General features: G+C 49.8%; 3 protein-coding genes across 7 annotated transcripts in view; 1 reads left to right on the plus strand and 2 right to left on the minus strand.

The window, feature by feature from the left end:
* Window positions 1-440, minus strand: part of Csad (cysteine sulfinic acid decarboxylase) — a 35893-nt gene extending 35453 nt beyond the window's left edge. Inside the window, exon 1 of one of the 2 annotated variants that reach the window (XM_033763651.1) lies at window positions 372-440. The gene's annotated coding sequence lies outside the window, so the exon portion shown is untranslated. The remainder of the gene's footprint in view (window positions 1-371) is intronic. The other variant, XM_010609297.3, reaches the window with a different exon arrangement.
* The window catches only part of Znf740 (zinc finger protein 740), a 16162-nt gene extending 296 nt beyond the window's left edge, over window positions 1-15866 (plus strand). The window contains exons 2-9 of one of the 4 annotated variants that reach the window (XR_777336.3): window positions 563-880; window positions 4255-4404; window positions 4726-4815; window positions 5284-5407; window positions 5682-5800; window positions 6837-7150; window positions 10100-10399; window positions 15716-15859. Coding sequence is in view for 2 of the 4 variants with exons in the window: in XM_010609294.2 (XP_010607596.1) it covers window positions 872-880; window positions 4255-4404; window positions 4726-4815; window positions 5284-5407; window positions 5682-5800; window positions 6837-6926 (582 nt within the window). In the remaining 2 variants the exon portion in view is untranslated. Of the gene's footprint in view, window positions 1-562; window positions 881-4254; window positions 4405-4725; window positions 4816-5283; window positions 5408-5681; window positions 5801-6836; window positions 9997-10099; window positions 10400-15715 lie in introns of those variants that run through there. The other 3 variants (XR_777337.3, XM_010609295.3, XM_010609294.2) reach the window with 3 other exon arrangements.
* Itgb7 (integrin subunit beta 7) lies at window positions 10420-17018 on the minus strand. Its single transcript, XM_033763650.1, has 12 exons — window positions 16765-17018; window positions 15856-16097; window positions 15338-15496; window positions 14920-15015; window positions 14675-14764; window positions 13315-13455; window positions 12757-12950; window positions 12217-12440; window positions 11802-12021; window positions 11452-11660; window positions 10939-11099; window positions 10420-10693 (listed from the first exon to the last, which is right to left on the minus strand). Exons 1-12 carry the CDS (start codon window positions 16865-16867, stop codon window positions 10613-10615), a joined length of 1920 nt encoding a protein of 639 aa, XP_033619541.1. The 5' UTR covers window positions 16868-17018; the 3' UTR covers window positions 10420-10612.
* Between the last annotated feature and the right edge of the window lie 10 nt (window positions 17019-17028).

Raw genomic sequence — 17028 nt, forward strand, 5'->3', positions numbered from 1 at the left:
CCCAATCTGTGCGGCTGGTCCTGCGGAGGCCTGGCTGGCAGGAGGGAGGGACGTGCCGCGCAGCTCTGGGCCTCGGCTGCCCGTCCTCCCTCCCGCCCTCCACCTCCACTGCGAATTTCCGTACCTTCGGGCGAACTTGGAGAATACGCACGTGGGGGCACTGCAAGTCCGGTGTCTGCCCACCGCCTTAGCTCCCAGCGATGGTCTCCCTCCACCCGGGCTCTGCCCGCCTCCTTGGAGTACCAGCTTTGCGGGCCGGCCCACTTGGCACAAAAACCCCAAAAGGCCTCCGCCCCTTCTTCCATTCCTAAGATGGCAAATCTAAGCAGCTAGCTTGTTGTCGTAGTTCTTCCTTAGGAGACCCCAGTTACCTTTGCTCCTGTTGGCTGATCCTCCTTGCCTAGGAGTCCAGTTTCTTCTACTCGTCTAGAAAGAAATCTCTTCCTGACTCCTCCTCTTTCTGAACATCACAAGAGTGCGCAGCAAAAAAGTTCATCGTGTTACACGGTGTGTGGCCTGAGAATGTTGCGCTTAAGGGCCCCATCTCCCTTTCTGATTTCAGGTTTCTGGAGCAGATCAAGATCTTTATCAAGAGAATTCAACTGGAAAACCAAGATTGGCAGACTTTGCTTTCTTCAGACAATAGGCAGAAGCCAGACAGAAACCAGAGATTCTTGGAACACTTGTTTTCCCTTTGGTGGACACTAAGTTCCTTTGGAAGATAAAAGCAAGTCAATATGGCAGCAGGACTAAAAGGAGATGAAGGAGCCATTCCAGTGATTTGGTGACAGATCTTCAAGCAACAGTGTCATAAGGAAAGCTGGATCAAGGAACTCCTGAACTTTCGGGTTCCACTAAGTGAAAAATCAGCATGGCTCAGGTAAAAAGCTCTAGAATCCTCCTTCAAGATCACTGGGAAGCCTATTTGCAGATTCACTCTTAAATGCTGCCTTAGTCAACAATATTGACCAACCCCAGTGAGCCAAGCTCTGTATTAAGCACCAGGGGGTGATCTAGAGGAAGGAAAGGAGACAGGCCATAGCCCCTGCCTTCAGGGAGCTTCCAGTCAAATGAAGGAGGTAGGCCATACTGTATCCCAGGCACTGGGGCGGGGACATTAGCAAATCAACATGTACTCAGTATCCATTTGGTACATTAAGTGTTGAAGGGAATAAGGGAGTGGATAGTTGGCTGAATGCTTCGTTTATTTTTGTTTGTTTTTTAAACCAGAATTTTTTGAACTCTTGTTACATGCAAGGCATTGCACTGAGAATACAAAGATGAATATGATTGTCCTTAACCCAGTAAGCTTCCAGGCTAACTGGGGTGGGGGTCATCTATTTTTCAATTCACAAAGCTTTACATAGTTACTCATCAATACTAGAGACTATGAATCTGTTGATTGAAGGAATGTGTAATAATGGAATTGTGTGCACTGCAGAGTGGTACTTATGACTGGATGAAAAAAATGAGAGAAGGTTTGAAGGATGCATAGGATTTTGCTAAACGAGCAAAGAAGGGTTTTAGCCCAAGGGAAACTAGACAGAAGCTTAGAGGTATAGAAGCGTGTGATGAGTGTCAGGGTACTGTAAGTAGTTCAGTGCTTATGGAGCAAAACATGTAAGTAGGGCCTGTGAGGGTAACAGTAGATGATGATGGGTAGGGGTGTTGTTTCTTGGTGAAGTAAGACAGAATATAATCCACAGGCCTTTTATCCCATGATGTATTTTTTTGGTACCAGGGATCAAACTTAGTATGTTGCACTTGTGAGGCAGGTGCAGTGCCACTGAGCTAAATCCGTGGCCCATCAAATCAGTATATTTAGAAGATAATTATTAGTAAATGCACACTTGGCAATACCAGCTTCTCTTAAGACTGAGGCGGGAGAATCAAAAGTGTGAAGCCAGCCTGGGCAACTTAGTGAAACCCCCATCTCAAAATAAAAAGGGGCGGGAGGGTGGTTAAAGGTGTAGCACAGTGGAAGAGCATTGTCCTAGCATGTACAAGACCCTGAGTTTGCCAGGCGTGGTGGTGCATGCCTGTAATCCCTGCACTCAGGGAGGTTGAGACAAAAGGATCGCTGTGAGTTCGAGACCAGCCTGGGCTACATAGTGAGTTCCTACATAGTGAGACCCTGTCTCAAAAAAAGAGACCCTGAGTTCAGTCTCTGCCACTACCAAAAAGGGGTGGGGGGTATTGTCCTGGAAATGGAGGAAGGATTAAAGGGACAGGCTTTAACAACCACCAAATACGGTGGTTGATTCTGTCCACAATTCTAGCTGCAAACAGAGTTAGATGAGAACCACATCAAATTCAGTGTTAACCTTATAGGGAAATTTGATTCTGTTCTTGTCCAGTTCAGTTTGCAACGAGAATTGTGGAGAGAATTGGGTTGGTGAACCAAGGACCCACATAGGCTGTTACAGTTCTTTGGGTAGAAAAGCTGTATGCATACATTTCCAGAGCTGTTTCTAGCTTGCTTCCAAGAAACGCCCCTACCAGCCTCACCAGTATGGCAGCCTGATTATAGTGTAATTGGCTTTCTTCCAGCTGCTTCTGCATGCACAGCTTCCTCCTCTCCATACAGAGTAAGAACCCTTTGGCTTCTTCCTTTGTCTGTGTGCAGCCCACTCTACTGCATCTTGTTCTGAAAAGGCAGCCATTCACATAACCTTCTGCCGAGCACTGCTGAGCATTTTATAGCTTAGTTTAATTCTCATCAACTCTTTGAGGATGGGCACTGACAGGCATATTGCATTTAAGAGAATTAAAGCTTAAAATGGAGTAATTCATCCAAGATTATATGGTGCAAATAGCAGAGTTAATATTTTCAACTCCTGACTTTTCTCTCCAAAGTCTTTGAAAGTGGAAGAAGGGGGTCCTAAGATAGCCTGATCATCTGAAATGAATTTACAAATTTGGGAGTTTCCTGACTCCCTATTTGTTCGAAGTTTGTCTTAAGCTGGGAATGGTATTGCATCCCTATAATATCAGCACTGTGGGAGGCTGAGGAAGATTGAAAATTCAAGTCCACCCTGAGCAGTTTAGCAAAACCTGCTCTCAAAATCTAAATTTGTGGCCAGGGATTTATCTTACTGGTTCTCCCGCCTGCTTCACAAGCATAAGGTCTTGAGTTCAATCGCCAGTACCAAAAAAAAAATCTAAATTTGTTTTCATTTTTTTTCTTTTGAAATAGGGTCTTGCTACATAGTTCAGGCTTGCCTTGGATTCACTGGCATCCAACTCATGATAATCCTCAGCCTTCTGAGCTTTGGGATTACAGGTGTATGCCACCATGCCTGGCTAAAAATTTGGTTTTTAAAAAAGGGTTGGTGGTATAGCTCAGTGCTAAAGACCTACGTTCCATCCCCCATACCAAATAATAAAAAAGAAAAAAAGTTTTTTCTTTAGTAAGGAGAGGTTTTGTTTTGTTTTTAAGCTGGCTGAACAAGGTCTGAAGACTATTGCAGTGAAAAGAGGTTACATTATTGGCTTATACATCCCTTAAGTAGCCAGACATTGTGACACACACCTGTAATCCCAGCACTTGGGAGCTAAAGCAAAAGAATGGCTGTGAGCATAAGGCTAGCCTGAACTACATAGTAAGACCTTAACTCAAAAAAAAAAATAAAAAACCTTTAAGTAATTTTTAGCTTTAGGTAGTGTGGGTGGAGAAAACATGGACATACATGCCTAAAAATGGCCTTAAAAAATCAAAAGAAATTGTATGTTCAATTTCAGAGTTTTTCTAGGTAGTTTATATCTGCTGTAATCAGGAGCACTTAGGAAATCTAAAATCTAAAGATGAGAGAGAAATGTGGATATACAGTTGGTGCCAACAAGATCCGCCAGTCAGAAATGGGCTCTGAAACTTAGGAGTATTGAAGGGAGAAGGAGGAGAGTCCTCCAGGAATCTCACATTCAGTAGGTCAGCTGGACAGACCCCTGTACCCACTTGGAGGTGAGATCTAGAAACACCATTAGAGTAATGTATAGTCAGCCACACTGCTGTCACAGTTCCAGTGACAGAGTGTCCGTAACACTTGATTGTCAACTCAAACTGTATCTCAGTGATGAGGACGATAGAAAGGGACCTGCTTCCTGGTGAGATGAGGTAGGGATGACTCCTGCAGGATGCAGGGTTTGATGGTGAGGAGGGACATTCCCTGGAGAGACTCCTTCTGGGTAGCTGGTTATGAGATTAGTCTTGCCCTGTCCCACCCCACTCTTGACCCTCATCTCCTTTTGACACAGGCAAGTCTGCTGGCTTGTGAAGGCCTAGCAGGAGTGAGTTTGGTCCCTACTGCGGCCAGCAAGAAGATGATGCTCAGCCCAATCGCCAGCAAGCAGGCTGAGAATGGCGAGCGGGCAGGCAGCCCCGATGTGCTGAGGTGCTCGAGCCAGGTACAGCACTTAAGCCCCTTGTGGCAGCTGGGGTCAGGGGGACACTCTGCTGGTAGATGCCAAGCTTGAGTCTTCCTTCAGTGGTTCCATTTTCTGGAAAGGGCACGCAGCTGGGTAGCAAGTGAATGGGCATTTTAGAGTCTAAGAAAGATCTCTGCACATGGAGCTCTTAACATCAGATACACAGCAAAGAGACAGATGTGTGCCTTCTCTGCATCTGTGAGGCTCACACTTTACTTTCATTTATAGATTGTCAGAAAGCAGCATTTGGTCTTACGTTTCGAAATGGACTGTGAGTTTAGATTTTATTTGTCTTCAAAGGGCCACCGAAAAGAAAGTGATAAGTCCCGGAGCCGTAAAGATGATGACAGCTTGGCTGAGGCCTCTCATTCAAAAAAGACTGTTAAAAAGGCAGGTAATGGGGTACTTCCCCAAACCGGTACAGTTTGGGGATGGGGTAGTCTTCCTCTTTCTTCCCACCACGACTCACTGTAGAGCTTTCTCTGAATACTGTGGTCCCTTGTAGCCAGTGAGTGTGTCCCTTGATTTCAGCTAGAGACCACTTTGGTAGTTGATGTCTATCCTTGCCAGAACATCCTTGGTACAAGTTGGGATTGTGGCCTGTTTTGTGCCCCTGTGGCAAGGGTGTTCCAGCTTTAGCTGAGGCCATCCTCACAGTATCGGTTGTTGACAGGAAGGCAGGTTACCTACTCCACCTCCTTCCCCAGAGGTGCTCTAAACCTAAAGAAAATGGGCAATGGCGGCTTCTTTAGACCACATCAGAGTGAATCTTTATCTGGCAGCTGAAAGTGAACCCGGAGTAGAATGGTCTCTAGGAGGAGACCAACATGACGTGACATGCCTGATTATTGCCCCCAGGTGGTTGTGGTGGAACAAAATGGTTCTTTTCAAGTAAAGATTCCAAAAAATTTTATTTGCGAGCACTGCTTTGGAGCCTTTAGGAGCAGTTACCACCTCAAGAGGCACATCCTTATTCACACTGGTAAGTCTCTTGCTTATATTCAAAGGGGCAAAAAGTCTGTAGCTTATATTCTGTGAATGTGTAGCTCTCAGATTGGATTTATTTTACAGGGGAAATATTAGAAGTGGAGGAAGAGGATAAGCAAAGAAAGTAGAATGCATGGCTCTGTGCCACTGAGATAGCAGCTTTGGCAACCCTTCACATACATGATAGCCTAGGTATCTGGGAAGGTAACTGGAATGTAGTCTCTATCATATATCCCTCCTGACATTACTTCTTTCTCCATCTGGGCCAGGTGAGAAACCATTTGAGTGTGATATCTGTGATATGCGCTTCATCCAGAAGTACCACCTGGAACGCCACAAGCGTGTGCACAGTGGTGAAAAGCCTTACCAGTGTGAACGATGTCATCAGGTAAGGCTCACACATCACCCATCTCCACCATAACACTGCACATAAACCTGATTGATGAGGGAGCCTCCTGACATAATAGACTCAATACCTCAGGCTGAAGTGCACCTCTGGCTGTGTACAGCTGATAGTAGAAATGGGTCATTGGAATATTGAGAACAAATGTACAGATTTTTTTGTTTGTTTTTGTTTTTATTTTCACATTATCTGCGTAAGGTTTCATGGATGGGGAAATTTGGATTCAGCAAAGCTAAGTTTCTTAGGGATACTACAGAACAAAGCCTGAGTCAGCCTGGAAAAAGAGATAGAATCTTTGCCCTGAGGGTCAGTGTCTGATCTGATGGGAATGGTGTCAGGGCCAAAATCAGACAAGAACAAAATATCAATGGTACTAGCTGATACTTTGTGGATGCTTTGCTAGGTCTGAGGCTTTATCCCATACTCTAACGCTGAATCTTCACAACATTAGAGTGAAGCACCCTTGAGGGAGGCTTTTCTCATTCTCCACCTTGTCCTCAGCAAGGACAGGATATAGTTCTTATCCAAGAACTATATCTGCTTGAGATAGATACTCAATAAATGTTCTTTGAATAAAGCAGCTATGCTGTGAGTAGGAACTTCTACCCCTATGTTACAGGTCATGTACAGATTGAGGCCTTTTAAATAACTTATCTGTTACTACTAAGTGGCACAGCCAGGCATGCTGGCTCCAGCACCTGCAGTTTTTGTTTAGGTTTGGTTTTCCGAGACAGGGTTTTCTAGTTTGGGATGGCCTTGGACTCAAATATGTATCCCATACTGGCCTTAAACTTGAAGTCGTCCTCCTGCCTCAGCCTCCAAAGAGCTGGGATTATAGGCATGTGCCGCCACACCAGGCTGTTACACCTTCATTCTTAACCACTTTGTGCTCATGCACATGTGCATATGCTGAGGGGGCATAGAATGTGACACATGTGCCTTTAGGTAGTGGGGTTTATAAACTACTTAACAGGCGATGGAGTTTCTCCTCTCAGGCACTTACTCATCCCTTTCTTCTCAGTGTTTTTCTCGGACAGATCGATTACTCAGACACAAACGGATGTGCCAAGGGTGCCAATCCAAGACTTCCGATGGGCAGTTTTCTCTATAGGTGCAAGGGGCCCTGGGTGGTGGGAGTGATCAGAAGAATCTACTGAAGAGTGCACCCTCTCTGGTCTGATGGTCCCACCACCACCTCTACTGACCTGTTCCCCTCCTGGCAAAGCGGACCCAGGAGGCCAGAAGAATGCTTCAGGGGACAGTGACTCCAGAGCCTGCGCTCTGTAAATAATCTGAGACTATAAGCATCTCGGGAAGTTTCTGCAGCATTCCTGGGTAAGGGATCTAGTCCCTGGACCCTTGGCTAAGGTCATAAATGGGGACTTAATGGTATAGGACCAAGACTGAAGTGTGGTTCCCACAACGTTGGACTCCAGCTGGCAGCTGAAATGGAAAAGATTGGGGAAGGGAGTTTGTTCTGTTCTTGTTTTTGTTTATCCAAAAGCAGTTTCAGCAGGTAAACTGTGGATGCAGGTAATCTGGAGGCATAAAGTCCTCGTCCAAATTAGGGACTGTGGCTGCCCTCCCCCAAAATTGAGTTTTTAGTTGCAGTAGATCCTCAGTGTTCCACAGACCTGCATCTCACCTCTTTGAGGGAGAATAAGATCAGGGATGGCATATGAACTTACTTTGGCCTTCTTAGACACTGTTGAGACAAGGAAAAATGGGAAAAACAGACAAGGGCTGGATCTAAGAAGAGTGGGCAGTGCCTCTTCTTCCTCAGAAGAGCAAGAGTCGTGCCCATGGGTATTATAATGGCCCATGCCCCACTGGTACTGATAAGGTCAGCTCAAGTGCCTTTTGGAGGAAACTTGGGTGAAAAGGACCCACAAAGCCCTTTCCTTCTCTCTGGGCCATTAGTCTTGGATACAGTTTGTGGCTACCTCACTGTCATTGATTCCTAAAGCCAGACAGAAATGTTGAGCAAGGAGTCATGGATTTCAAAGGAATTCTCTCCTTGTGCCCCCTTAGAGACAACCCAGGACTAGTCCCAAGTTGGCTAACAGCTGTTTAGGAAATAGGGATTTGGCAGCCCTTGACACAACTGCTGAGCAGTAGGTGCGGTTCTTCCTGCCAAGTCGTATCACTATTCAGGTAGAGGAGTAGGGGTCTGGCCTTTGGTCTCAAAGTACAAGATCTTGGCCTGCTTAGTAGTCATCACACCCAACAAATAATGGGGTATGAGGGATGCTGCAGAGAAAGGGCCACAGGGAGAAACCTAATGTGGGTTTTACTCTTAACCACAATCTTTGCTCCTCTCTGCTCCAAACCACCACCATGTCCACCCACCAAAACAGTGATCAGGTGTGTGTATGGAACACGAGTGCTTCACATCTGTATGCTTGGAGAAGGTGTCGTATTATTGAACCAAATCCTTCTCTGGCCCTTGGCCTAAGGGAGATGAACATAAAACAGCCTCTTTACACCCACACCTGAAAGGAGCTTGAGGTCCCAGCATGACCTGAGGAATCCCTTTAGGGAACAGAAGGGCTTTGTTCAATAAGGGGTTTTTTTTTAGATCAGTTCAACAGGTTAGTGGTTAGGGTTTCTGACCCAAACCAGGATTTGTATGTGTGAATTTTCTAAGGTGAAATAAAAGAGCCTTTTTCTTCCTGCTTAAAAAGATCCTCATGACAGATTCCAGGGTTTGGTTAGCCACCTCATGTCCTACCCTGACAGGTGATAGTGGGGGGACTGTCATAAGCGTAATCATGGGAGACTGGGTGAACCTTAAGTCCCAAACTGTTGATGGGATCTGAAACGGCAGCCTCCAGGATGTGTGATTCATTGCCTAGAAAATAGAGGGAATAGGCAACAGCAGCATACTTCTGGCTACTACCTATTCTGGGGATTGGTGGAGATACAAACTCTGCATTCCTCTGAGGTAGAGAGATTTCAGGGAAGAATAAAGGAGACATGTCATCCTTTAGCTTTTCTTGTGATGGCATCTGAGCTCCTTTGCAGGAGACACTGAGGAATGTTCGCTGCCATGTGTTCTAGCTTTACGCCGACACTTATTTGATGTCTACAACTTACACCTTGGTCCTTGGATCTGCCCTGTGGTTCCTGCAGGCAGGGGCAAATTTCTGCATGTGAGCCAACCCCCTTTCTGTTAAAGGCCTCCTCTGGGGCTGGGGCTCTTCTGTCATTCGACTCTGGCAAGGAGTGTACACTGAAAAAGTTACTCTCCTAAAAGTGCTTTTGAAAGTGGGAGCCCTGTCCCTGTCACTTGGAGCTGGTCTTTCTGGGCTGGAGGTGTGGAGAGAATCATGAGTGATCTGTGCCCCTGTGGGTATGACTGCATGTGCTACATGAGAATGTCCCCTGCACCCGGCAGATGTCTGCTTCCTGCCTGGGTGGATGGGTGGGATGCAGATGGCTGTGGCAGAACCACTCCTCCCAAGGCTTGGGCGTAGGGACTTAGGAGCAGGTGGTTAGTCCAGTTGTTCAGGTGCTGGTGTTCCAGGGCAATGGATATGTGAGGAGATGAGCACAGGGGTGACAGAGGGCCCAGGAGCCCTACTTCTACCCAGAGAACCCACAGACCAAGACCACTGCAAAGGCTCCTGGGCCCCATGCCCACCCCTCATTAGCTGGAAAGATACCTCAGGGGTGTTTTGAATGTGCAGAAGTGGAGCCAGGGCAGGCTCTGAGAGCAGGACATGCAGTTGGGTGACCTGGGAAAGATAGTGCCCATTTCTAGGTGGGTTCCTGCACCAGGCCTGGCCAGCTCTGCCCTCCCCAGCACTCCCATATTTCCGTCCGCGCCCCCAGCAGCCTCTTGTCATCACTTAGCTACTGATTGTGCCCCAAGGCTTGGCATTGGAGTGGGGTTAAGCGAGTAGCGTCCACCACAACTTTTAACCTCGCTATATGCTGTTTGCCTCCGCCGTGGCCCTGGGGCTTTCATCTTCAACAATTCCCACCTTTTTTTTTTTTTTAATATACTTATTTTGCTATGGGGGAGGGGACTGTTAAATGAACGAGATCACTTTTAAATGGTAGTTTTTATAAGATGTTATAAACTTGTATCTTTTTACCATTAAAGTGCAGTGTATGTTCCTTCGTGATATATTTAGGATATTTAAATAAAAAGGGGGCTTTTCTACATTCCATCTCCTTTTTGGGAAGACTATCCTTTGGTGAAGATTTTTCACTGGGGGCTAGAGTGGTTTTGGTGGTTTTTGTGCCTCTCCCTAATATAACCAACCCCTCAATTTCCAGCATCCTATTAAAACTCCCCCTTCACCAAGGAGCAACAAGTAGAAGCAAAAAAGTCATCGGTTCTGAGGAAAGCTGTGCACAGCTGGACAGATGGGGTCATGCGCCAGCTAAGGCAATGCTGCTGGCACAGTCCATCCTCCTGAGCAGTGGCACCTGAGAGTTCAGCACACTGCAGGCCAAGAGAGGTGGATCCCAAGCTGCTCCCTGCCCTCAGATGCCCAGGGGAGAAATGGACCTGACCTTTCCTGAAGCCCAGGCTGAAAGCCTTACAGTGGAGCAAAATGACAGCTGTAGTCTAAAGTAAGATACTTTATTGCATGGAGAACAAGGCATGCTCTTTGTGAGGTGAACAGTTGCAGCAGTAGGAATTGCCCTTTGAATGTCACTGAAAACCAAGTAGGGTGGCAACCACTCCTCAGCAGCAGATTATTCCCCAACCAGACTGCTGCCTGCCAGGCCCTGCCCTCCAGTCCACTGTCCTCCCAGAGCATATGGTCCTGGGTGTATTTCCCCTCAGGAAATGGGACTCTCTGCCCCTTGAAAGTGGGGATTGATGGTGGTCGTAATAGCACTTTTGTAGAGAGGATTGCTGTCCTGTGGAAAAAAGGTACAGATGATGAGGGCAAATCTCAGGATTCCTCCTCCCCTTTATGTTAAGAGCCTGGAACTAGAGCAGCATCCTAAGAGCTAAAGGAAATTAGCAGAAGGATGGGTTAAGTGCAGAGGGAGGCACCTACGTAGAGAAGGCTGAGTGTGGGGTAAACAAGCAACAGGAAAGGGACCCAGCCGAGGATCAAGCAAGGAGAGCCCAGCCCAGCAGAGCAGAAATGACTCCTCACCTGCTTCCACTTGAGTTGCTGCTGCTCCTTCTCAAAGCGATGGTATTCTCGGCGGTCGTAGATTTCCACTGAGAGCCGGTAAGCTAGGACCAGCCCCAGTCCTACTGCCACAATGCCCCCTACGCAGCCCAGCACAATGGCCTGGGTGTGGTCTGTTCTCTCTGTGGGAAAAAACGCACAAACTACTGGTGGTCCAGACATAGGAACGCTTCAGCATTAGCCCACAGTATGTCCAGCGCCCAACCTGGTCTGTCACCAGAGCAGAGGGAAGCCAGTAGGGTCAGGGTTGCCCTTGAAATGGTGGCAAACCTATGGCACATGTGCTGCAGTGGGCTGCACTGAAAGCTCTAAAAAGTTTGCCATCACTGGCCTAGGGCCTTACCCTCACTGTCTCTGCTTTTGCCCTGGATACTCCACTCTGCTTCAGTGATCACAACCCCATCCCCAACTCTGAGGCCCTCCTATCAGACTTCCAACACGCTGGTTAGGGTGTCCCTGGCATCCTTCACTTACTCTCTTGGGGTCTCACTCTCAGCACAACTCGACCTCCAGCTTCATCCTCCACCAGGAAGAAGAACAGCTGGTTGTCCTGTGTCTTCTCTTTGCACCAGCCATCATCCAAGATAGGTGCTAACACCAGAGTCACGTTGGCATGGGCGCAAGCCATGCTGCAGTTGGTGGCCAGAGGACCAGTCCCCAAGGCTCCACATTCTGCACAGTCCCTGTCCAATGGATACCAGTAAGTTAGCATCTGTTACCCACTGGCCCTTGCTCATGCCCTATGCAGGAAGGAGAGCAGGCAGATGGGAGTGCTCACCAAGCCACACTGGTCTGCTCTCAAGACACAATACCTTAGCCCTCACCTGTGTTTTTCACATGGTGTCTTGCAGCCTGGGCACTGGTCACACAGGGCACCATAGTAGCCGTCCAAACACTGGCAGCGGTTGCACTTGCAATGTCCATGTCCACTGCAGAGGCCACCCTCAGAACTAGCACAGTTGTCCACGTCCCCACTGCACTCACACGCTCTGCCTGTGCGGTTGGCTCGACAGTGACACACTCCACATTGACAGCGGCCAAAGCCTGGGGTGGAGCCATCCACAGGGTGTCAACCATGCTCCCCACGGAGTTGGCCATCATACACCACCACAAGACCGACCATGCACCAACCTCCTCGATGTGCCAGGCACATCCTCCAACTTACATACCAGATGGAGGCCCCCAGTACCCTCGGGAGGACCCCTCTAACCCTGCCCTTCTCCCAAAGGATCTAGATACCTCCGCAGAGGATGCCCTCATGTCGCTCGCAGCTGGCGTCATCACATTCACACAGACGCCCAGAGCTCTGACCACTGCAGCTGCAACGTCCACATTGACACTGTCCCTTCCCACTGCACAGGGGCCCTGTCCCATTGGGTGCCCGGCACCCGGACTCCAGGTCTGGGGAGGACAGCTCAGCCTCAGAGCACTCACAGAGCCGACCCAGGCGCCCAGGGAGACAACTGGGAGGAGAAGGCACAGGAGAGAGGTGCATGAGTCTGACCATTCCTGACCTATTGCAGGATCCTGTAAACCCAGGTTCTTGAAAGTGCTGGGGAAAGACAAGCGGCTGAAGTGCCAGGACCCAGTGACGCATCAAGGGTGGCAGCAGGGAAGAATGAAGGGGTTCTGCTCCAGGGCATGGGCATATCAGGGAAACGGGCAAGGCAGTCAGGAGTCCTGGAGGCCTAGCAGACCCCAGTGGGAGAGTGGAAAGTGAAGGAGCGTGAGGAGTGGTCACTGGAACTCAGCTAGGTGAAGGGACAAGGAGGCTCTCACCTACATATCCCGCACTGAAGTTGCCCCTGGCCATCACTGCAGTGCTGAGCCTGGAGCTGGGTGTCACTGCAGTTACAGTCACACAGTGTATGCAGCTCTACAGTCAGCTCCTCCGAGAAGCCAAGAGCTCGAAGCCTCAGGAGATGAGGCTCTGGGAGGCAATGGGTAGCTTGGAGAGTAACCCAAAAACTCACCTGAGGACAGGGCAAGCAGGAGCCAGACTCAGTGATACACATACACAGGAGACCAAGCCCCTAATCATGCAGAATACCACCTCATAGTAAATGTTAAGATACACAATCAAGGGACTGGGGATTTAGCTCAGTGGTTCCATCGCCTGCCTTGCAAGCACAAGGAACCAAGTTTGATCCCTGGTACCCCCCCCCAAAAAAGTGTACACAGTCCTAACACTGATCTAGAAACACACTTGAAGCTATGCATTAACACCACTCGAGGAGCGGAAGACCACCCTGCTTCTGCCTGCACCCATCTTTCACCACCTGCGTCAGAGGCTCACTCCCCACCTCCATCCTTCCACCCATCCTGGCTGGTTCTCACCGTCTGGTTGACTCGAACGTGGTTACACTGTCCCCGATCTCCAGCTCCACCCTCCTCAGAACCCCCACACTGGGATTCATAAGAGATGTGGACCCCAGGAGGGAGTGAAGAGTGTTCAAGGGTCACAGTGGATGACAGGCTCTACAAGGTGACAGGGAGGAATCGCATTGAGAGCAGAACTCCCCGCCCCACCCTCCATCCCCTCCAGCCATTCTCATCTGTCTGAACCTGCCCTCTGGCCCAGGGGCTCCTTCCATCATCTTTGCTGAGGAAGCACTTCCAGTGGAGGACCCATGAGAGAACTGAAGAATTCCCGCAATCTGGGAGCCTCTCCTACAGCATGGCAGCCCAGCTGCAAGCAAGCTCCACAGGGGTTGTCAGACACTAACTGTGCCGTGACTCTCAAACCCAAAGTCAGGACATGAAATCTGTGTGCACGTGTGATCTAAAGGCAGATTTATTTCATGAAGTTTCCCCTGGGAAATCTGATGTCCCAGTCTCACCATGGTTGAAGACGCGGTCCCTGGCAAGAGCCCTACAGTCTAGATAGATACAAGAGATTTCCAAGAAACACTTTGGACTTTTTATTCCACCTGTAAAAGTTTCTGGTTCTGCCCAGCTTGGTGGTGCACACCTATAATCCCAGCACTTGGGAGGCCAACGCAGAAGGGTCACCATAAGTTTAAGGCTAGCCTGAACTACATAGTGAGACCCTGTCTAAATTAATTAATTAATTGATTAAAAGTCTTGGGTTCTGAATTATTTATAAGCACTGAAAACAGGCTCAAGCCCCAGATAGTTCCATGGCTCACTAGATACAGCTATTTGTTATCTGTGTGACCTTGGGAAAGCACTTAGCCTCCTGTGTCTCTTTCCTCATCTGTAAATAGGGATGATAACAGTTGTGAAGTAGGGGGATTAAACGAGGTGGCTGATAGTGTGTGTACTAGGAAAGCACTTGGCATGATGTAAAAGCCAGTGGAAAGCAGGGCTCCATGCTCTGTGCAGACCAGACACTGAATGGCCAGGTGTGGTGGTGCACACCTGTAATCCTAACACCTGGGAGGCTGAGGCAGGAGGATCACCTCGAGATCGAGGCCAACCTGGACCACACAGTGAGTTCAAAGCCAGCCTGAACTACATAGTGAGACCTTGTCTCAAAAACCAAAAATCAAAAACAAGATTTATGAATGTGAGAGTGATCTACCCATGACAGCCACATGCAGGCTACAGGTAGCAGCTGTGGAATGGTGGAATCGAAAAGTGGCCATGCCCTTGGTCCTACCACCCCAGCTGAAGATCCCTTTCCACCTCACCTCTATGCCTACCCTTGCTGCACCCCCCCAGACCCAGCCCTCACATGGTAAGCGTCCATGATGAGCTGCACCACATTGCTGGAGTCCTCACTCAGCTCACCCACTGCAGACTTGGGAATCATCTGGCTCAGCTCCTGAGTTAGGAGTTGAGAGAACAGTGGCACACAGCTCTAAGAACACGGGCTGCTAGGGCCCAGAAAGGAGGGACATGGGGTGGGGAGGGGGGTGGAGATTGGTCTGAAGGAACTGAGAGAGGTGGAAGCACAGGAGGGCTACACTCTGATCTCACCTGGTAGATGGGCAGTGTGGCACTGGTGACAGCAAAGATGGGCTGGATGTTTGCTGCAGAGAGGGCCTGGGCTATCTGACCCACAGAGGGGTAGTCCTGAGGTAAGGAGTGGGGACAAGGTGACTACCACAGATCTCCCCACAATGTGCCAGGTGCCCTCAGCCCAGGAAACCCAGGACTCCGGGTTCCTTCCACCAGCTGGAGGAGTCCTGGAGATTTAGTAAAGAGAAGGAAGGAGATAAGGAGCACAAGACAGGTTTCCTAGCCAGCCCAGCATCTGGGGGCAGGAGAGGAGGACCTACAGGGGAAGATGGCAGGATATCTACAGAATGAATGCCAGGGAGGAGTGTGAGGTCGGGGGGTGGTGGGTGGTGGCTGAAGGCCTCAGATGAAGAGGCTGGAATGAGGAGGCACTCACGAACTCTGAACTGCGACTGTAGAGGCCATTGCTGTCCAAGTGGCAGTGCCCATCACTGGGCATGAAAATGCCACCCAACTTTCCATCCCCAGCTGTGTGAAATGTGTCATCTGAAGTGAACACCAGCAGCCGGGACACGTTTCTCCAGCCAATCTGCTCCTGAGGAAAGGGGCGCAGTGGGCTGTGGACCTGAACGTGGCCTAAGGGCCACCCCAGCAAGCCCGGAAAGGCACGGATGTGTCAGCTGTCCATCCCTCTGCCTCCAACTCCCCGATTCTGCCCTCCACAGCCCCCCAAACAGAGCTGCCTCTAGTGAAGGAGTAAAGGAGAAAAAGAAGCCTCTTCCTCAGGGTACTATATTTCATTCCGATCCACCAGGTAATTGTTAAAATAAATATGCAAACTACAATGAAGATGATGTGAATGGCAACCCCAGAGAATTGGGCACTACACAACCATTGGGTGCAGTTCTGGACCTGACAGTCATTCAGATGCTAATTCCGGCCCCACCTCCTCACCTGGCAGAGGGCAGCCTGCAGAATGGCGTCAAAGCCACCTTCAGGTGAGTCCAGGTTGCCAGACACGTTCTGGCGCCCCACCTCCCGCTCAAAGGCCTGAGCATCACCCGTGAGGGACAGCACATGGTGAAAGCTGAAAGGTGACTGGCAGGGCTCCAGCCGGCTGGGGCAGGGGTGGCGCAGCCTAGAAGACACTGTGCTCACAAAGGGCAGCACTGTTTTGTCCACAAAAGAGCCAAAACCTGGGGGTGGACAAAAAGGCAGTGCCAGGGGTATTCCTCACTCCAGAGGAGTCCATGGGAAGCAAAGGGCTGGTCCTAGAGGAGCCATGGGAAGTGCTCCTAGAAGGCCAGGACCCAGTACCCGGCAAAGGGTAAGATCACCAAGTTGAGGATGGGAGCTGGGGGATTAAGAAGAGGACGGACACAAGGGGCAAATGGGGGCTTCCTAAAAGCTGAGGAAAACCAGGGCATAGGGTAGAGAAGCAGCAGGAGCCAAAGGAGAGGATCTTGAGTGCAGGAGAGATGAGCACAGAATGGAGAGCAGGGACAGGGGCGGGTGGGCCTTGTCCAGGGGTCACTGGGGTGAGATGGTGGCATCGGGGCCCTGTCCAAGGTGGGAGGTCCAGGGTAGCTGTATGATGCTGGGCAGCTGTCTGAACAGTTGCTGCAGTCTCTGGGCTTCAGCCCTCCTGTAAAGTGAGGAGTCCTACTGGACAGTTAGTCCTACACCCCTCCAGCTATGACCTAGAAGATGGTGTTTCCAGGGAGAGAAGTCAGGATCCAGTGTCCCGGCAGGTCTGTTAAACACGGAGAAGGCAGGGACTGGGGTGGTAAGCCCAGAATTTCAGCCGGGCTAAGGCGGAAGTCGAAGGCAGCCGCAGAGCGAAGGGTTGGGCAGCTGGCTCACCAATGCGCACCGAGTGGGTGACCTCCTGCAGCTGGACCAGCAGGGCGTGCCCCAGCTGGCGCACGCGCTCCAGGTCGTCCTTCATGGAGTAGCTCAGGTCCATGAGGTAGTACAAGTCCACCGGGTATCCCACGGCGCGGAGGAAGCGGACCCGGAGCTGCTGGGGCTCCCCTGGGCAAGCACATACGAGTCAGCCGCGCAGCACTCGGAATCCCGCCCAGACCCCGGCCTGCACTGCCCCGCCCCGCCCCGCCGGGACTCACC

The sequence above is a fragment of the Fukomys damarensis genome, unplaced genomic scaffold, assembly GCF_012274545.1.
Source record: "Fukomys damarensis isolate Sample0158 unplaced genomic scaffold, DMR_v1.0_HiC HiC_scaffold_15, whole genome shotgun sequence".
In the NCBI taxonomy this organism is placed as follows: domain Eukaryota; kingdom Metazoa; phylum Chordata; class Mammalia; order Rodentia; family Bathyergidae; genus Fukomys; species Fukomys damarensis.